General features: G+C 43.1%; 1 protein-coding gene across 13 annotated transcripts in view; it reads right to left on the bottom strand.

Annotated features, from left to right (window-relative positions):
• DLG3 (discs large MAGUK scaffold protein 3) overlaps window positions 1-22,319 on the bottom strand; it is a 124,058-nt gene that overhangs the window by 15,203 nt on the left and 86,536 nt on the right. For all 13 annotated transcript variants that reach the window (XR_014004455.1, XM_081180412.1, XM_081180422.1 and 10 more), the window contains one exon: window positions 8,632-8,746. Coding sequence is in view for 12 of the 13 variants with exons in the window: in XM_081180412.1 (XP_081036538.1) it covers window positions 8,632-8,746 (115 nt within the window). In the remaining variant the exon portion in view is untranslated. The remainder of the gene's footprint in view (window positions 1-8,631; window positions 8,747-22,319) is intronic.

The raw sequence follows: 22,319 nt of genomic DNA, 5'->3' as shown, positions 1-22,319 counted from the left end.
CTCTTTACTTATTTTTTTGGTCTGCTCCCCCTAGAGGGCTAAAGTAACAGTTGTAAAGCCTAGGACTGTGGAATTTTCCATTAGGGGATTGCTTCCCTGGGAACGACCTTGGGACATGAGTGGCTCAGCGGAAGAGATAACCACAAGAGCTAAGGCCAAGCAACAACAATATCAGCAACAACAACAAAAAAAAGAGGCTCAATTACTGGTGCAACTCCTACAGGAACAACAGGACAAGAAAAAGTGACAGCTGCTTCCATGGAGTCAGTGACACAAGTGCTTCTCAAGATAAATCAGTCTTTGGAGAACTTGACGAAGCAGAGTACAGAAAATACACAGAAATTAACAGAGCTAACAGCAAGATTAGACTTAAATACAGAATCTATAAACAAGCTCGTTCAAGAAAATTCCGCGACACGTAAGATTGCAGAGGAAGCCAGAACCATTGCTGGAGAGACTCAACAGAATCTGCAACCGATTGCTAAAAAAGTTTATGAACATGATACAACTCTGGCTTTGTGGGACTTACAGAGAAAGGAAAGAAATCTGAAATTAAGACTGATTCCCGAGAGCGAAGGAGAAAATCTAGTGGAGTTTTTAACACAAGAGTTTGCTGATTTCTGGGAAGACTTGGAGGACGAAGAAATTAAAATAATAACAGCAATCAGACTGGGCAGAAGACAGAACAGAAAGACCCCAAGGGACTGTTTGATCACCCTTAGATCGAGGGAAGAAAGAGACAAAATACTAAAATTACACTACGGAAGGGCCTTGCAAATTGAAAACTCATCTATACAGATTTTTAAAGATATCCCTAAACACATCTTGGAGCTGAGAACCTTTTACAAGGATTTGGTCTATCTGCTGAAGAAGAACACCATCCCTTTCAGGTGGGAGTTCCCACAAGGGCTGTCTTTTGACTATAAGGGAAAGAAGGTGAAAATAAAGACCATACAAGACAAAGAAAGATTCCTGGAAAGAAATCAAGAGGATTTACAGAAGGGAACGGTGGACCCACTTGCAGAACAAAGGAGAGCAATAGATATTCTTAATTTATCCTATGGACTTGACTCAGCACCATCAGAGGAAGAGCAAAAACTTGGAGCGGTTGGAGGAGTAACAGAAAAATAACAAGATGGCCCTGCAATTCCTTAGTTGGAATTGTAATGGGCTGAACATGCCTTTGAGGAGACGCCAAGTATTTCATATTTTGAAAAGAGAACAACTGGATTTGATTTGTTTACAAGAAACCCATATAACCAGAGCACACAGGAAACTACTTACAAATAAAAGATTAGGACAAGAATTCATCTCATCGGATAAAGTTAAGAAAAGAGGAGTCGTGATCTACGTAAAGGAGAAATGGGCCCCAAAAATGATGTTTAAAGACGAACAAGGAAGATATCTTGCAGTGGAAATACAAGTACAAGGAGAAAAATACTTAATAGTTGGAATTTATGCACCAAATGAGGGCAAAGCGGAATTCTTCAAGAAACTCCATGAAACTTTGACGGACTATCTGGACTACAATATGATAATCATGGGAGACATGAATGGTGTAGTCTCTACAAATATGGACAAGGCACAAAGACTGACAATCTCCAATGAAGGGAGACTTCCGAAGACTTTTTTTGAGATGACGGAAAATATGGACCTAATAGACATATGGAGAACAAGGAACCCTCTGGAGAGAGAGGGAACCTTCTTCTCCCAAGCAATGATGACCTGGACCAGAATCGACCAAATTTGGATCACTAGTGGGATGGCTCCAAAGATCAAGAAAATAGAGATCTGCCCAAAAACTTGCTCCGACCATAACGCCTTGAAGATGGAAATGAAACTTACAACAACTGGTCAATTCAGATGGAGGATGAATGACACCCTGTTTCGAGATAAAGAGATCCACATGAAGGCCCAAAAAACTCTAAAGGACTACTTTGAGATAAACCTAAAGGCTGATGTGGAAAAAAGAGTGATCTGGGACGCAAGTAAAGCTGTGATGCGAGGATTTTTGATTCAACAAAACTCAATTAAAAAGAGAAAGCAGAATGAGAAGAAGGAAAAGATTTTGGAAAAGATAAAAGAAGGAGAGAAAAAATTAAGATCAAAACCGAAGTCCCAGGAGATTTTGAGAGAGATTAAGTTATATCAAACACAGTATATGGAATTGATGAATCAAGAGATTGAATGGAAGATAAAGCAAATGAAACAAAAGACATTCGAATCGGCAGATAAATGTGGCAAACTTCTGGCATGGCAATTGAAGAAAAGGCAGAAACTAAATACAGTTACAAGCCTAGAAGTGGACGGAAAGAACATATCTAAACCCAACGAGATCAGAAACTGCTTTTTGAGTTATTTTAAAAAACTTTATTCTCAAGGACCACAAAATGAAGAGGACATAGATAAATTCCTTAATAAATATGGATTACAAAAAATCTCTCATCAAAGCAAGGTGGATCTAAATCAGATAATAACAGAACAAGAGATAGAGGGTGCCATTCAAGACATGCAATTGGGCAAATCTCCAGGGCCGGATGGATTGACTTCCAGATACTACAAATCTTTGAAGGAGTGGTTGGTTTATCCGTTAAAGGACGTCTGCAATGAGATCTTAGAGGGGAAAAGGGCACCAGAATCGTGGAAAGAAGCGTATATCTCACTCATACCAAAGACAGAGACTGAAAAGACTCAACTTAAGAACTACCGCCCAATATCATTACTTAATGTGGATTACAAAATTTTTGCAGACATTTTAGCAAAAAGATTTAAAAGAGTGTTGATGGAGAAGATTCATAAGGACCAAGCAGGCTTTCTCCCAAAAAGACACCTATCAGACAATGTAAGGAATATAATAGATATTTTGGAATTGCTAGAGGTGAAAATTAACACTAAAGCAGTGCTGAGTTTTGTGGACACGGAGAAAGCCTTTGATAACATTTCTTGGAGTTTTATGAAAAAGAATCTTCACGGGATGGGGGTAGGCCAAGGATTTGAGAATGGTTTGGGTGCGATATACTCTGAACAAAAAGCTAAGCTAATTGTAAATAATGTGGTAACTGAGGAACTCAGGATAGAAAAAGGAACACGACAGGGATGCCCAATCTCCCCATTGCTTTTTATCTCGGTTCTGGAGGTGTTGCTGAATATGATTAGAAATGACCAGCAGGTTAAAGGTGTACAGGTCGGAGATAAACATTATAAGTTAAGGGCATTTGCAGATGACTTAGTATTGACCCTACAAGAGCCTGACACTAGTACAAAAAGGGTGTTGGAGATAATCCAACAATTTGGCCAGGTAGCTGGATTTAAATTGAACAAACAAAAAACTAAAGTCTTAGAAAAAAATTTAACAGCCACGGAGAAGGAGAAATTTCAAGAAGAGACAGGATTGACACTGGTTAAGAAGGTGAAATACCTAGGGGTTTATTTGACATCAAAAAAACTTGAATTTGTATAAGGACAACTATGAAAAATGCTGGTCAGAAATTAAAAAAGATCTAGAAATATGGTCAAATTTGAAATTGTCAATGTTAGGCCGAATTGCAGTGATTAAGATGAATGTATTGCCTAGAATGTTATTTTTGTTTCAAACCTTGCAGATTCTTGACAAGATGGATTGTTTCAAGAGGTGGCAGAAAGATATTTCGAAATTTGTCTGGCAGGGCAAAAAGCCCAGAATTAAATTTAAAATACTGACAGATGCTAAAGAAAGAGGGGGATTTGCCCTGCTGGACTTAAAATTGTACTATGAAGCAGCAGCGTTTTGCTGGCTGAAAGAGTGGATGCTCCTCGAGAACACAGATATTTTGGATTTGGAAGGTTTTAATAATGCATTTGGTTGGCATGCATATCTATGGTATGATAAAATCAAGGTGCATAGGGCCTTTAAAAACCATATTGTCAGAAAAGCATTGTTTAATGTCTGGATAAGATATAAAGATCTGTTGGAAAACAAAACCCCTAGATGGGTGTCACCCGTGGAGGCTAAGGCATTGAAGAAACTCAATATGGAGGTCGGATGGCCGAAGTATTGGGAAATCGTGGAACAGGAGGGAGATAAACTGAAATTACAAAGTCATGAGAAAATGAAATCTAAAGTACAAGATTGGCTTCAATATTACCAAATATTGGAGACCTTTAAACAGGACAGGAAAATTGGCTTTCAGGTGGAAAAATCAAAATTAGAGACTGAACTGTTAGAACCCAATACTAAAAACTTGTCAAGAATGTATAATTTGCTGCTGAAATGGAATACACAAGATGAAACAGTCAAATCGGCTATGATTAAGTGGGCACAGGACATTGGGCATAACATTATGTTTGCTGACTGGGAATGGTTGTGGAACACCGGTATCAAATTCACGGCATGTAATGCCTTAAAGGAAAACATTATGAAAATGATTTACAGGTGGTACATGACCCCAGTCAAGCTAGCAAAAATCTATCATTTGCCTGATAATAAGTGTTGGAAATGTAAAGAAACTGAAGGCACTTTCTATCACCTTTGGTGGACATGCCCGAAGATTAAGGCTTTCTGGGAAATGATATACAATGAAATGAAAAAGATACTTAAATGTACTTTCCCTAAAAAACCAGAGGCCTTTCTCTTGGGCATTGTTGGCCAATTGGTGTCAAAGAGGGACAGAACTTTCTTTATGTATGCCACAACAGCAGCAAGAATACTCATCGCAAAGTATTGGAAGACACAAGATCTACCCACCCTGGAAGAATGGCAGATGAAAGTGATGGACTATATGACATTAGCCGAGATGACTGGCAGAATTCGCGACCAGGGAAAGGAGACGGCGGAAGAAGATTGGAAGAAATTTAAAATTTACCTTAAGGACTACTATAAACTTGTTGAATGTTAGAATGTCAAGGTTTTGAGTAAGAAAGGGTTACAGCGATACAAGATTAGATTGAAGGAAAGATTGAGAGGACAGAGGATTGACAGATGTATTTAGAGTTGCTAAAAACTTTTGGACATTGGGATGCAGAAAGGGGAGGTATGGGGAAGTCTGAGAAACACGGTTTATGAAAAAAGGCTATGAAATTATACGTGTTTGTATGTCTTTTTATATGTTTGTATTGTCTTAAAAAATTTGTAAAACCAATAAAAATTTTATTAAAAAAAAAATGAAGGCAGAAGAGGGAGACGAAGTGCTCCGTCTCCCTCTTCTAGCTTGGAGATGGCTGCGCAAACCTGGGGGGAAATCAATTTTTTTCCTTTGATTTCCCCCCTCAAAAAATAGGTGCGTCCTATGGGCCGGTGCGTCTTATAGGGCGAAAAATACGGTACTTAACCTGAGGTACCACTGTATCAGTGAGTTTCTCTAACAGCTACAAATCTGTGGCTTTCAAAGTCTGCAACTTTCTATTTGTGTTCTCCAAAAGTGGTGGAACTGACTATTTATTCTGCCAAACAGGATGCTCCAAAGTTCTTTGCCACCCTGTCCTAGGACTTCAGTGGTTATACCTTGCCCAACAGCTTAACAATCTTTAGGGTGTTGTCATTTCCAGAATTCCACTTTCTCCCCACTAAAGGGGCCACTTTCTGCTAAACTGTATTCTTTGAAAGGCAGACTCCTACCTGCTGTGGTCTCCTGCAAGTACCTTTAGCATTCTCCCGGAAGGTATTTGCTGCAGTGGGTAAGGCACCTAGGCAGTACCTCAGCCAGGGTCCGTATGTGCACTATGAGACTGTCTTGCAACCCAACACAATTTTTCAACAAGCCTAGTAATTACCACTACCTGCAGCATGACAGACCATTCCAACAGTTTCAGTTAAAACCTGCTCGAAACTACCCCACCCGGAAGGGTTGGGCAGGTTAGCCGAAGTGCAAAAGGACTTGCAGAATGCTGTCTCAATCACAGAAGCAATCAAGAATGTTACACAAGCTAGCTTAACAGTTAACAAGAAGCCCTTACAGCACAGGCAATCTATCTTTAAAAAGGCAAACTATGTGAGCTGAAAGTGTCTATGAAGGTGGGGAGCTCCAGAAGACATATCCACCAGCAGCAATGAGCAACAAACCAGTTGAAACCATCCATGTACTTCAATGAGCCAACAACTCTCAGCTACAAAACTGGCTTGTGCTTTACGTAACTGGATCAGATTGCTTAAGTTTGGTATCTCCCCCAAAGTTAGGGAAGACCCAAGTCTCTGAAATCCTTGTGCCCACAACTCTTCCTGAGGCAACAGATTTGTTAGCCTCTTACAGGCATAGTGTCAGCAAGCAAAGAGAAAAGAAACAAAGGAATAGCTCTGCTGCTACAGGCTCATCTTGTCCCTCCCTACCTAGCTGTTCTGTCCAATTAGCTGCTCAAAGCAGTTATCCTGTGACAAACAGAGAAGTGGCAGCGGACAAGTCACAGAAGACTACACACATAGGGTAAATCATAGGTAGCCTGCTGACCTCAGCAACTTTGTATTTTATTTAACAAGATTTACACATCACTTAATCAACAAAAAGCCTGTTCACATATAATATTCATTATAAATATAAAAAAGTTAAAAACAAGCTGACCTATTACAAAAAACCCACAAAATATAAGTAAAACAAGCAGTTTTAAAACAAACATACAAAATAAATTATGTGTTAAAATTACCTGCCTGTTTTTTTAAGCAGGTGCCAAAATACAGCAAAGCTGCCTGCCTAATAGTACAGTGGTGCCTCACAAGACGAAATTAATTCGTTCCGCAAGTCTCTTCGTCTTGTGGTTTTTTCGTCTTGCGATGCACGGCTTCCCATAGGAATGCATTGAAAATCAATTAATGCGTTCCTAGGGAAACCGCCTTCAGACCAGGTCTGGGGACAGTCTGTCCCCGGACCTCCTCTGAAGGCTGGGGGGGGGGGCGGACAAGGGCTTTTCTTCTCACCCCGCTGGCGGGCGGCATTTTAAAATCGCCCCGGACAGCGGAGGACTTCTCCGCTGTCCGGGCCGATTTAAAAGCCCCTGGGAAGGCAGGCAGGGGGGGACAAAGACTTTCGCCCCCCGCCCGCCTTCAGAAGGTGTTCCCACCCCCCCGCCCGGCTTCGCAGCAGCGCTACGCTGCTCCGAAGCGGGGGGGGCAGGTGTTCCCACCCCCCGCCCGGCTTCGGAGCAGCGCTACGAAGCCCGGCGGCTGGGGCAGGTGCTCCCGCCCCCCCCACCCCGCTTCGGAGCAGCGTTCCGAAGCGGGGTGGCTGCGGCAGGTGTTCCCAACCCCCACCCGGCTTCGCAGCAGCGTTCCGAAGCGGGGTGGCTGGGGCAGGTGTTCCCACCCCCCGCCCGGCTTCGCAGCAGCGCTACGAAGCCCGGCGGCTGGGGCAGGTCTCCCGCCCCCCCCCCCGCTTCGGAGCAGCGTTCCGAAGCGGGGTGGCTGGGGCAGGTGTTCCCACCCCCCGCCCGGCTTCGCAGCAGCGCTACGAAGCCCGGCGGCTGGGGCAGGTGCTCCCGCCCCCCCCACCCCGCTTCGGAGCAGCGTTCCGAAGCGGGGTGGCTGGGGCAGGTGTTCCCACCCCCCGCCCGGCTTCGCAGCAGCGCTACGAAGCCCGGCGGCTGGGGCAGGTGCTCCCGCCCCCCCACCCCGCTTCGGAGCAGCGTTCCGAAGCGGGGTGGCTGGGGCAGGTGTTCCCACCCCCCCCGCCCGGCTTCGGAGCACGGGGAGATCGCTTCTCCCCACCGCCCCTTGCTTCAAAAGAGGTCCGGGGGCAGCGGGAAGCGCTCCCGCTGCCCCCGGACCTCTTTTGAAGCAAGCGGCTGCGGGGAGAAGCGCAGCCGCTTCCTGCTGCCCCCGGACCTCTTTTGAAGCAAGGGGCGGTGGGGAGAAGCGATCTCCCGGCCGCCCCTTGCTTCAAAAGAGAAGGCCCGCTGTCCCCGGGGCAAGCTTCGTTTTGCGAAGCAAGCCCATAGGGAAATTCGTCTTGCGAGGCAACTCGAAAACGAAAAAACCTTTCGTTTTGCGAGTTTTTCGTCTCGCGAGGCGTTCGTCTTGCGGGGTACCACTGTAATACTTTTCTCATCTAAAAATGGCTTCCCTTCCAGAAGGCAATAGCAATCCAACTCCTTTTCCTTCTACAGATAGCAAGATACAGAGGCAGATTTAGGGGAGTGGTTTGTTCGCACTAGGCACTGAGCCAAGATGGCACCATAACAATGACAACAACAGAGGGTGAGAAGCGGAGAGGTGGCACCAAATTTTGGTGTCACACAGGGCACCATTGAAATTTAAATCCCAAGATCCACCACTGCAACACACACAGGACATACACATGGGAAATACAGACTAATATAGCATGGTGTCACAGAGAGGTGACAAAGGCTATATTCAATTTAGCTACACAGTGTCTTGGCCTAAAGGATGACACTCTAGGCATGTAGCAAACTCTCCCAGCACAGCCAAGCTACTGCTGAATGTGCTTGAGCCGTGAAAGGTACTGCTACCAATGAAAAGGCAACATGTGCCAGTAAAATATTTGATGTCTAAAAGAACAAAGCTAAGCATCACAAGGTACCTCCTTTTCCTGGAAAAAGGAGACTTCCAAAAAAATCAGACAGACCTTCTACTAGTACAGCACACTCAAAGAAATGTCCAGGAGGACCAATATGTAGTCATCTATGAGAAAGAGTGGCAACTTTACTTACCGGACATAGAGAGACCGCTTTTCACTTGTCCGAAGAGAGCCAGATCCTGAACTCATGCTGCTGTTCATCATCTGTTCTCTGAGGTCATGGATCTTAGACTCAAAACGGCTGTACTCTGCAAGAAAAATGATGCTGGTGAGTTCATGGAGGAAACAGGCATACAACACCTTTGCTCACCTCGTGTCCCCATTCAATTAAGCACAATATATATTTTATCTGCAAGGGACCAGAAAGAAGCTCCAAAATGCACATTGTGAAGACAGTTCACATTAGCTATCCATGGCCAACTGAGATCTGGGCCTAGAAAGCTGCAGATTGTATAAGTCGGATCATGGCATTCCTGCTCAATAGTGCAAAATACATATAGATGTGCTAGAGAGACAGCTCACAGTGACCAACCTTCGTGATGAATGTTGAGCAACTGAGTATCAGATTCATGGTACAATTGTATCTGTGCACTCAAAAACTACACAAAAGGGCAACTAAAGTGATTGAGGGGATGGAACACCAAATGAAGAAAGGATAACGGATTTGGAGCTTTACAAGTAAGGCGGCGCATGACAGTTTAAAACATTGTGGGTGGTATGAAGAGAACATTGAGTTTTTTCTTCCTCTCACAATACTAGAACTCAGTCACCCAATAAAAAATGACTGACAGCAAGTTCAGTACAGACTGTAGAAAGTACTGTTTTCATACAATACATAATTAACTTATGGAATTCACAGCTACAGAAAGTGCTGATGGCCAAAGATTAGCTGGTTCATAACACCTCCCTTTTCAGAGGCAGCAAGTGTCTGAACACCAGTAGAAGAAGGGCAGCAGAACTCATGCTCTGGTAAAGAGCTTTCTCAGAAACACCTGGCGACTGCTGAAAACAGTCTGGATGAAACCTTGTGCCAGAAGGCTCTTCATATGTTCTTAATCATCAATATGCACCTAGGTACTCAATATGCACGCAGTACATAGGTGATGCTATCAATATTAAATAGATTTAATGTACCCTGTTCACCCTTTTTATTTAGACCACCCTAAAAAACAGGCTATAGCAACATATTACAGTTAAGCAAGGTATTCAAGGGAGGTGGGCCTTTGGCTTTGCGCTCTGAATTCAACGCTGCATCCTCTTTTTCTAGGAAAAATAATTATGTTCTATATAAGTACCTAGGATATATAGTTGCTAAATAAAAGTTAAGTAGTAGTAGCAGCAGCAGCAGGTACACACTCAGTGTACAGGGAACTTTGGTAAGGGGCTGAATAGAGATTGTGAGGGGTTTTCTTCAGAGTGGGCTAATTTAGCAGAATAAATACCCCTTTAGAAGATGTGCAGAACCTGAAAGCTGTATATATTCCAATTTTATACAGCTTACCCTGCCTGCAGTAGGAGACAGCTTCCCACTGCTCCTGGGAGGCACAGTCATTCTCCAACAGCATATAGGCGCTAGACCATTCAGCTTCCAAGATTCTTGTGCATGGAACTTCACAGAATTGGCTATCTGGCACAGGCAAAAGCCTAAGAATCTTGACTATTTTTTAAAAAAATAAAAGCTTTCTAACTCTGGCAGTGGTTCTAGGGATTATCTAAACCAGGGGTTCCCCAACTCCCCCCTCCCAGACCAACTGATAATTGTTGGTGGCCTTAGCAGAAAATGTAGATTTTTCTGCCTGTTGTAACAATTCTAATGTGCTGTGTGCTGTATGATTTTTTTTACAGCATTTTTACTGCTGCTTTTGTTTCTTAAATTGTATTTTATTATATTACAGTATACATTCCACAGAATTCAAACTGCAATACTGTTGACACACATCTTGTGCTTAGGTCACGTTCCAGGGATAGCGCATAAAGTCAAAATTGCATATAGTTAATAAACAAACATACATACATCTTGGAACCACCCTGAGTAAGCAATCTTACTTTCTTGAACTGGCATGTCAAATGGGTCTTATCCCCCAAGCAACAGAGAGAATTCTGAGTTGTTCACCCTGTTTACCGGGCTCTGGAAGGCTCTCACAAGATCTTGCGGGGCTGTCTGAGATCTCAGGAGAACTTGAAAGCCTCCCAAAGCCCAGTAAGTCAAGACTCTTTCTGCACCAGGAAAACCCTGTGGAAAAAGGGCTTTGAAGCTCTATGCCTTCAGTGCATTTAATTTGTGCAATTTCAATCGGCCAGCCTCCAACTGCATAGTTGAAAGTGTATATGTTAAACACACATAAGTTGCAAGTTGACTATACAATACAAAAATGAAAGCATAAATAAAATACAGATAAAAATCAACATGAATCACTTAAAAGTTCTCTTCTAAATATTGCTTCAAATGTACCATTAGCATTTTCTTCAAAACCTTAAATATGAAGGTCAAAAGATGCAAACAGCAACTGTATACAAAATCAAAAGCAGATTATCATCTTATTTGTGCTTCACACCAAAAAAACCCCCCAAATTATTCTGATTACAGGAGAAGTGCATCTTTCCAAGCAGTTTACAAGCAACCTAGAAGTAGCTGCATCCACATACAGTGATACCTCGGGTTATGCACTTAATTCGTTCCGGAGGTCCGTTCTTAACCTGAAACTGTTCTTAACCTAAAGCACCACTTTAGCTAATGGGGCCTCCCGCTGCGGCTGTGCCGCAGCAGTGCAATTTCTATTCTCATCCTGAAACAAAGTTCTTAACCCGAGGTATTATTTCTGGTTTAGTGGAGTAACCTGAAGCGTATGTAACCCGAGGTACCACTGTACAAAGAAACCTCCACTTCCTGCTTTCAAAACATCAAAGTAGCTTTGAGAAAACATATGGTGTGTACAGGCCAAACAAGAAAAAGTCACTCCTAAGAGTGGTGATGCCACTTGCATCCTCCAGGAATAGTACGGATTGTAGGAGAACTCCCAAACCTCAAAATTGGTTGCATACCTCTGACCAATCTAGATCAGCTGTTTCCTAATCCATCTCTCTGTCCTATGTTGTTATCTGGCTAAAACATTGTATCTACAGTTATGCTAGCTCCAGAATAGGAACTTCTGGCTGTTTGCTGGGACATTCCATGGAACTCACAGAAATCACCACCAACTGTGAATATTTGTCAACCATAAGCATTTCTGTGGAGACAATACAACTTGCAACTGAAACTTCCACATATGCTTAAAGTATGTGCTATACAGTATTAGAAACTCAGATACAAGCTAGGTGCCAAATGTGGTTACAGTTGCCATAACACAATACCTAGTTGCCATTTTTGAGCCAGGTGGCTCAAAAGTCCTATTTTTCAACAAGACTTTTTGGTTCCTGAAACTCATTCTAATTGTACATAAAATTCTATTCCACAGGTTGTGCTGCTAGAGTGCAAAACAGTCAAGATCCAAGGATTCCCCAGGCATGCACCTCCAGATGGTGGAGACGTCAGGCACCATCCTGGTGCTTGGGCAGCTTCACTTGGTTGCAAGTGACCGACAGCCAAGTGCAAAATGTGCCTGGAAAAATGTTGAACGCTGGTGCTATGTGTAGAAAAAAGAGTCTATAACCATCTGAGTGGTCAAATAATGGAGCTGCTCAAATGACTAGTCAAATATTGCCAAATATTTTTAAATCATAAAGAAGTTTGATAGGTATGCATGTTGTTTCAAAACAATAAATTATTTTATAATATTTCTATTTCATCTTTCCCCCAAGCAGCTCAGGGCAGCATATCCATTTAGAATGCCAACCACAGCGCGAGGTGCAATACTGACCCAACACTGCCTAATCAGATGCATGACTGATTTGAACCTGGTCCCTCTGATCTTAGTCCAACACTATTAGGTAGCAGCCTTTGCCACTGATGACTACTTGCACTAGTGTTTGGAGATACCTGCTGCTATAGAAGGTGGCCAAAGACAGAAACTTTGATATGGTGACAGATTTGCCACCTACCGATGCAAGGCTAGGGGGCAAGCAGTCCTTGCTACAAAATGAAACTATAATAAGCTGGCACAGTGGTATTCTTGGAATGTTTGACTGCAGTCAAGTAACAGGCAGTCAGGTGACAGGAAGAAAAACCCTAATATCCATTTCAAACCATTACAGCTTTAGCAAGTACACAGTGTGGGTCTGCAGGATATACCCACTAAAATTTAGCCTGTAAAGCAGCCCTAAGGGGAAGAAGGGATAGCAAATGCAGAGCAAGTGAGCCACACTCTGCATAAGGTATCAAATAGCACCTGTTGACATACACTTTTTCTAGTCTGAATGGTGCTACTGGTCCATAGATTTACAGAACAAGTGGTACTGCTGGGTGCATAGTGGATCAGGTCCCAAAATCTTTTAAGTGTCACAGGTAAGATATTATGTCAAGATGACTACCTAGAAGGGAAGGGACTCAATCCTGATGACAAGAAGGATCTATTGGGAAATGAATTAGGGGTAAAGGAACTGAACAGGAACTAAGTTGTGATGATCTGAGATAGGGTGCAAAATAAATTAATCCATTTATCTGGAAGATCTGGATGGGAAATTTGTTGGCTTGAATTCTAAAATCTGAATTCGAATATATATACATACAGTAGATGTAGGAAAACTTTATGCGAATTCGTATCTATGGACCATGCAACAAATCTTTTAAGTACCTTGCAACACTCATGCTACAGAGACCCCGGCAAGTTTTCCTGGAAAGCAAATATTGACAAAGCACACCAGAACAGTCAATGTAATGCTTGCAGTCTCATGGACAACAGCCCCTAAACCTCTACAAACAAGAGGAATGGGAACAAAACCAAATGGACAGTACTATTTGGGAACAAACTCTGATCAGAGCTGTGCAAATGCGATTAATGAGATTAATGTGTTTGAAAATAGCAAGGTTCACTGACCCCACCACCACCACCACCACACCCAGAATCTTACCCTACCATTGGTTTCATTGTTAAAATGGAGGGGTTTTCTTCAACAGGGAAGAGGTAGCATGGATATCCTTGGCACACCAAAACTATGGCTAATAATGGCTTAGCATGGATGCATGATCACGCTGGTTCCCAAGAAGGCAACTGCGGCCACTTTGCTCTTCTCTGGGCTTTTTAAGTCAGTGCAGGATGGCAGCAGTCAAGGTTTGGTCTGGCATGACATCTGAACCCAGGATCGTGGGTAAGGTCTCTCCTCCTTAACCACAATCTGCAGTCGTAGGACAGACCTTGGCTACAGTAAGTGTGAGGTCCTAATGAAAAGCCACCACATTTGCGTGGTCATGTTAAGTCATATTTTGGCTTACTGAGATGTAAAGCAGGCAAGGCCTGGGTTTCACTAGGACAGCCCCTTTCCCTCACTATAACTTTGGGCTCTACCTTTCTCTCCAGAATTCTACCACATTCCTCCTTTCATTGCATTTGCTTCTTCCTCAGTAGTTATTCATCCAGGCATAAAGTTGCTGCCACGTACAACTGATGCTAACTCTTATTTAAAGCCTGGTCATATTTAATATTTACATTAAACCAGGGGTCAGCAAACTAAGGTCCACGGGCCGGATCAGGCCCAATTGCCTTCAGGATCTGGTTCGCGGACTGTCCGTGGATTGGTGTGGGGATTCTGTTCATTTGGGCTGCGCCATTTTCCCCCTGTGCCATTCCATCCCCCCGCCTTCCTCACACAAACCATGGCGGTGCTTCCACCCTCCCTCCTCCTGACTTCTCCCCGCCCTGCCTGGAGGAGGAAAGGGGTCTGGGCTGAGCTGGCTGAGTGCTATTTTAAGGAGCCCCTCTCCGGAGCCAGCCCTTTCGCGCCTCTCATCTTCCCTCCGCTGCCGCCACCCTGGTGCTCCTGTGGGCCAGAGAGCAGAGCGGATGAGCTCACTCTGCCTACCCAACAAGAAGCAGCAGCAGCGGTGGTGGTGGCAGCAGCCCCAGGGAAGGTAAGCGCAGGGGCTGGGGCTGGGGAGGAGGACTACTTGCCCACCTTGCCTCTTCTTCCAGCTTCCCCCCACTGGTGCCGCTTCTCCAGCGTGCCACAAGGTCTGAGAGACAGTAGACCAGCCTGCAGCTAATTTTTTTTTTGCCAACCCCTGCTTTAAACCATCAATTCCTGTGCTTCTGGCATCCATAGATATACAGCAATTTAAGCAGACCTTAATCTAAATGAATATCTTATTTTATTTAAAGAAATTGTAACCTGCTCTTCAGCAAAAACAAAATAAAACAAAACTCCTCCCAGAGCAGTCTATAGATCACTACAGTCCTTGCCCTCAGGCTAACAATCTAGTACAGTGGTACCTCGGGTTACATATGGTTCAGGTTACATAATACACTTCAGGTTACAGACTCTGCGAACCCAGAAATAGTACCTTGGGTTAAGAACTTTGCTTCAGGATGGGAACAGAAATCATGCTCCAGCAGCGCGGCGGCATCAGGAGGCCCCATTAGATAAAGTGGTGCTTCATGTTAAGAACACATTCAGGTTAAAAACGGACCTGCAGAACGAATTAAGTACTTAACCCGAGGTACCACTGTTTGCAAAAGCAAGAACCGTAAGTATCATATTGGCATTTCTTTTTGCAGCTCATTGAAAAACAGAAATCCTGTCTATGTAGCGTACAGGCAACATAGAAACTGAAAACTACTCTTTTCATTGAGTAAAGAAGAAGCTACTAAAAAGCAGTTTTTTCTCATATATCCTCCTGTACCATGTGCATGCATGAAAACATGCCATAAGCAGTCACATGCACGCATGCGCATGCACACACTTGCACTGCCACAAATTTGGTGAACAGCCTTATTCTCATCTGGGTACCCAGTCAAGCACCCGTTTTAACCATGTCAAGAATAAGTAGGAGTATTTCTTCTCAAAATTATAACCTAAACTCTGCAAAGTCAATTCCAGCTTCTAATGACCTCTATAGATTATGCGCTAAAATTATTTGGCAAAAACTTGTAAACTAAAACAATTCCAACTCAGCACTAACTTAGTCAGTAGGCTTGTGCTGCATATAATAAAAGTTCTGATGCAAAATATATAAAAATCTAGACCGAAAATGTTTTTGCTGTGGCTCACGACTGCAAAGAAATAGATGCAAAGTTTAGCATTTATGCTACTTATTTCTAATGCAGAATGTGACTAGGTAGGTTCCCTTGACCTTATGTAACTATCCACTTCTATTGTGCAATTTTTAAAAATTCCTTGGCTTTTATTCACATACTCCCAGCTGATCTTTCCTAAGAGTTTTATTTATTATATTTATATCCAGTACTTAATACAAAGATCTCAAGGCAGTATACATTGTTCCTCACATCTAACATTTAATCCTTACAACAACCAGTAAAGTGTGATTTACTGGACGAAAGTCACCAACAGAGCTTCATGGCTGAGTGCAATTTTAAGTCAGTGTCTCCTGAATCCTAGTCCCACACTTTAACCCCAACAATACACTAGGAAATAATAAAGTTTGGCTAAATTACCATCTAGTTATATTTACTTGGATAGAAAAAGAGTAACAAGAGTAACATTTGCTGCCAAGGAGTGTGGTGGAGTCTCCTACTTTGGAGGTCTTTAAGCAGAGGCTTGACAACCATATGTCAGGAGTGCTCTGATGGTGTTTCCTGCTTGGCAGGGGGTTGGACTTGATGGCCCTTGTGGTCTCTTCCAACTCTATGATTCTATGATTCTATGATTCTAACAAATGTTTGAAAAAAGTAAACATGTCAGCTCAAGTTTGCCAAGAATTATTGAAAAGGCATTGATCAAAGTTTGGAAATATACTAAACCTCTTTAGGTAATATAGTCTCTGTACCATTAGCTGTGTTAATCCCCATTAGACTGCTGTAGTAGACCATGCAGGATTTTCCCCCCATGGTTGGAACACACCATTTATTTTTTATTTGCATTTTCAAAAACAGGAATAGAGCATATTTAACCCCCTCCCCTCCCCTCCCCCACTTACAACTTCGTACCAAATACAGCATGTATACATATACCATATGACTTCCCTTCCACCCTTTTCCTAGTTCCTTTGCTTTTCTACTACTCTGCATAATCCAACTCTTTTTAATCATTGTTTGTTATCTATCAAATATTTCAACTCTGCTGGTTTTACTCAAGACCTGCTAAGCTATGTATTTGTCTATACTGGTTCTTGAAATAGTCAATAAACATTGTCTATTCCTCATCTACATTTTCTTTCATCCCGTTAGTCAGACCAGCCAGATCAGCATATTCAAACACCTTACAATGCCATTCTTCCTTAGTGGGTACTAGACTTGTTCTCCACCTTTGTGCCAATAAGATTCTAGCTGTGGCAGTGGCATATACAGTGGTGCCCCGCAAGACGAACACCTCGGAAGACGAAAAACTCGCTAGACGAAGGAGTTTTTCGTTTTCTGAGCCGCTTCGCAAGACACATTTCCCTATGGGCTTGCTTCGCAAAACAAAGCTTGCCCCGCAAGCTCCGGGGATAGCGGGGAAACGCAGCGCGTCTTCCCCGCTGTCCCCGGACCTCTTTTGAAGCAAGGGGCGGCGGGGAGAAGATCGCTTCTCCCCGTTGCCAGCCCCGCAATCTCCGGGGACAGAGGGGAAGGCGCGCGCGCCTTCCCCTCTCTCCCTGGACCCCTTTTGAACCAAGGGGTGGCAACGGGGAGAAGCGATTCTCCCCGCTGCCCCTTCCCTTGCTTTAAAACAGGTCCGGGGACAGAGGGGAAGGCACGCGCGCCTTCCCCTCTGTCCCCGGAGATTGCGGGGCAGGCAACGGGGAGAAGCAATCTTCTCCCCGCCGCCCCTTGCTTTAAACAGGTCCGGGGACAGAGGGGAAGGCGCGTGGCGCTTCCCCTCTGTCCCCAGACAGTCTCCATAGGAACGCATTGATTGATTTTCAATGCATTCCTATGGGAAACCGTGCTTCGCAAGACGAAAAACTCGCAAGAAGAAAAAACTTGCGGAACGAATTAATTTCGTCTTGTGAGGCACCACTGTAGTAGTACACTCTTTTCTTTTTGGGGGACCTCCGTTGTTACCATCTCCAAGAGTTTTTTTAAGTATCTTTTAAAATCCATCATATATAATTTCCTAATACGCCTTAATGATTTTACAGGACCACTACATGTGAATAAAAGATCCCTCAATTTCATTACACTTTCAACATATACCTTTTTCTTTTTTTAGACATTTTCGCCAATCTGGTCAGTGTCAAATACCATCTGTGGGTCATTTTCATCATATTTTCTTTTATTGCATAACAAGGTGTAAAATTAATATTTATTTTCCACAACTTTCCCCATAATTCATAATCAATATTGTGACCCACATCTTGTGCCCACTTAATCATGCTCGATTTCACAAATTCCTGTTTAGTTTCCCACTCCAACAGCAGTTTGTACATTTTTTATAATACTTTTATATTTGTATCTTTTATACCTTTTATAATGGTTTCTATAAACCCCATCCTTTCTAACAGTTTTATCATAAACAGGCAGGAGATGTTATCAAAGGCCTTTTCAGCAGACCATGTAGGATTCTAAAGCTGCACTATAGATTGTAATAGAACTGGTTAGTGGACCTTTCAATAAGTGAAGAGAAAATGTTAATGGCTGTACACTAGAGAAGTGGCACGTGTATTATCCCAACTTGATTACCCGCTTCAGGCTAATGTTACCCTAGCTAAGATGCAGAGCCTCCAGATACGGATGGACTCCCAGCATGCCAGTGAGCATGCTCAATGGTCAGGAATGACAGGATTTTTAATCCAATATCTAGACAGCCATAGGTTCCACTCCTGCTCTAGCACCTGTGGAATACAGCTGGGTCTGAAGCAAGCAGAACAGTAAATGAAGTTTTGAAAATCCTCTTAACCTGAGCTAAGATGGGACAGAATTTCCACTTGGTGCTACCCTGATATCTAGCAGAGCCTAGAACAGGCAAATGAGTTCAACAGAGATGAAAATATGCTACCTTGTTCATGTTCAGAAAAACAGTCCCTGAATGACTCCATTGCTACCTAGTTTATCTATTCATAAACCCAAACTAAGACTGATCACTCTCCTTCCGAACTGGCACATGAGTAATTCCTGCTACAGAAAATACCACCTGTACTCAGCAGAAATAGCCAAGAGAAGGGTGGGGGAGGAAGTAGGTTTAACATTAACCACAGGCAAGTTTAGCATAAGCCTCTTACTGGTAACACAGCAGCTCCCAGAGATTCTTTCTACCAAACACGTCACTACTAGTAGTAGGTCCAATTCAGGTGTCAAGCAATATCCTTAAAAGTGCCACATAAAATTGGGCAGACATGGCTATTAACCTTCAGGTACAGTAGTAAGAGTGTATGAGCCAGGAGGGACTCTTGGGCCCATTAATACATGCTAGCAACTGACAACTAAGCTTTTTAGAGTCACAGCAACTTAAAAGCAGCTTCCACAAAGACTCAGCAAGGGCTCCAAGGTCTTTATTCCATTCAGAATGGTTAAACAGAAATCTGGAGCTAAATAACCAGTCTTCAGGCTCTGCAGTTTGGCAGGTGCTTTACTTCCCGGCCCTGAGGCACAGAACAGTGCCTGTTCTCAAAGCTTCACAGAATCTAGTGGCAGGAAACAGGGCAAGCAGGAAAAAGGGGCAAAACCAACTCAATCCTACTGGATCCAAGAGCAAGGATTAGACAACACAGTGAAATGAAAGACATAAACAAAGAAGACAGGTCAGCCTCAAAAGCCAGAAAGGAATCAATCTCTAGGTAAAAGGAGCTGTCAGCTACACAGGTAAGTAATAATAATAATAATAATAATAAATTTTATTTATACCCCGCCCTCCCCAGCCATGGCGGGGATCAGGGCAGCTAACAAACAATAATAAAAACTAGTTGAATGAATACAACTTAAAAACAAGATTAAAATACAACATTAAAACAATTAAAATGCAGCCTCATCACAGGAGGAGAAAGGAAAAAGAAAGAAAGAGGGGGAGGGAATAAAACTAACTCCAAGCCAAAGGCCAGGCGGAACTACTCTGTCTTACAGTACTGTAGTGAGAGCCTTGTTTCCATTGGGATGACGGTGGCGGATGAAGCTTGATATATGGTGAGTAGCCTGCACTTATCTATACCTTTGGCTGTAGTATGTTAGGCAACAGGTAATACTATCAAGGATTATTTTGATTTGGTAATTGTTAACGGTTTAAAGATTAGGAATTTTGCAGTGTGAGTATAGACTCACATCCACACACCCCTACATTATACCTGCTGATAGTTACAATTCCCTTTTTGTAATAATAATAATTTATTATTTATACCCCGCCCACCTGGCAGGGTTTCCCCAGCCACTCTGGGTGGCTCCCAACAGAATATTTAAAACATGATAAAACATCAAACATTAAAAACTTCCCTAAACAGGGTTGCCTTCAGATGTCTTCTAAAAATTTGATAGTTGTGACTTATACCACTGCAAAGCTATAAGGTAGAGGGCAGCAACCTAAGGCCCATGGGCTGGAAGCAGCCCATGAGGGTCGCTTAACCGGCCCATGAGCCACCCCCGAACCAAGCCTCCAGTTCAGTGAGTCCCTGCACACTGCGCTAAACCGGCGCAGCATGGCGCAGGGGCTCTCTTCCATGGCTCCAGAAATCGCTTCTGCGCATGCCCAGATGCCGGAAATCGCGTCTGTGCATGTCCGTGGCCCCAGAAATCGCTTCTGTGCATGCCCAGACACCAAAAATCGTTTTTTGCGCAGGTGCAATTTTTGGCGTCTGGGCATGTGCAGAAGCGATTTCTGGTACCGTGGACATGCGCAGATGCGATTTCTGAAGTCGCGCTGTGCTGGTCCGGCCCACGGAGGATCTCCGCGGGAGTGATCCAGCCCATGCCCAGTAATCCTTGCCAACCCCTGCTTTAAGGTATATATATATGTTTCCTACAAACATTCCCAATCTTAATACTCCAATATAATAATAATTTATTATTTATACCCCGCACATCTGGCTGGGCTTCCCCAGCCACTCTGGGCGGCTTCCAGCAAAATATTAAAATACAATAGTCCGTCAAACATTAAAAACTTCCCTAAACAGGGCTGCCTTCAGAGCAAAGAAGTCAGCACTGTGGGAAAAAAGTTGTTTATTGCTTTTGTGATGTACAGTCATGGGGAAAAGAAAGTGCACCCTCTTTGAATTCTGTGGTTTTACATATCAGGACATAATAGCAATCATTTGTTCTTTAGCAGGTCTTAAAATTAGGTAAATACAACCTCAGATGAACAACAGCACATGACATACACTGTGTCATGATTTATTCAACGGAAATAAAGCCAAGATGAAGAAAACATGTGTGAAAAACTAAGTACACCCTTACTGTTTCCAAAGGAATTAAGAAGCTAAGCAGCAGACAGGGGCTGCTAATCAAATGCCCTTGCTTAATTGATCATCAGCAGATATGCCCACCTCTATAAAAGCTGGAGTTTTATCAGTTTGCTGGTCTGGAGCATTCAGGTGTGTTTTAACACAATGCCAAGGAGGAAAGTTGACACAAGGCTCTTAGAGAAACAATTGCTGTTGCCCATGAAACTCAGAATGCTTCTAAGGCCATCTCCACCCTATTTTAAGTCCATGATTCTACACTGAGAAAGATTATTCAAAAATGGAAAACATTCAAGACAGTTGCCGATCTTCTCAGAAGTGGATGTCCCAGAAAATTCAACACAAGGTCAGGTCATGCAATGCTCAGAGAAATTGCAAAAAAGAGTTATATCTCAGGCTCTACAGGCCTCAGTTATCATGTTAGGTGTTAAAGTTCATGACAGTACAATTGGATAAAGACTGAACAAGTATGGTTTGCTTGGAAGGGTTTCCAGGAGAAAGCCTCATCTCCCTAAAAAGAACATGGCTGCATGGATTTGGTTTGCAAAGTTGCATCTGAACAAACCACAAGACTTCTGGAACAATGTCCTTTGGACAGATGAGACCAAAGTGGAGATGTTTGGCCATAATGAACAGTGCCACGTTTAGCAAAAACCAAACACAGCATGTCAGCACAAGAGCCTCATACCAACTGTCAAGCACGGTGGTGGTGGAGTGATGATTTGGGCTTGTTTTGCAGCCACAGGACCTGGGAACTTTGCAACCATTGACTTGACCACGAACTTATCTGTATACCAAAGTATTCTACAGTCAGTTGTGTGGCCATCTGCCCAGCAGCTGAAGCTTAGCTGAAATTGGGTCATGCAACAGGACAAGGATCCCAAGCGCACCAGCAAATCTACAACAGAAGGACTGAAAAAGAACAGAATCAATGTGTTGCAATGGCCCAGTCAAAATCCAGACTTCAACCCAACTGAAATGCTGTGCGGGACCTTAAGAGAGCTGTGCATAAACAAATGCCAGCAAACCTCAATGAACTGAAGCAACATTGTAAAGAAGAATGGTCCAAAATTCCTCCATAACTATGTGAGAGACGGATAAAGGCCTACAGACAACAATTACTTCATGTTATTGCTGCTAAAGCTATTGAATCATAAGCAAATGAATCATAAGGTGTACTTTGTTTTTCACATGTGGCTTTTCCATTTTGGCCTTATGTGTTAAAAAAAAAATCATGACACAGTGTATGTTGTTCATCTGAGGTTGTATTTGCCTAATTTTAAGACCTGCTAAGGAACAGATGATTGTTATTATGTCTTCATATGTAAAACCACAGAATTCAAAGAAGGTGCACCTTCATTTCCCCCATGGAAACCTATTGCCTCAACAGCTATAAAATTAAGTCCACA

This window comes from Podarcis bocagei (assembly GCF_964188305.1).
Source record: "Podarcis bocagei genome assembly, chromosome: Z".
In the NCBI taxonomy this organism is placed as follows: domain Eukaryota; kingdom Metazoa; phylum Chordata; class Lepidosauria; order Squamata; family Lacertidae; genus Podarcis; species Podarcis bocagei.
The sequence above is the reverse complement of the archived record's forward strand: the minus strand, read 5'-3'. Positions and strand labels throughout refer to the sequence as shown.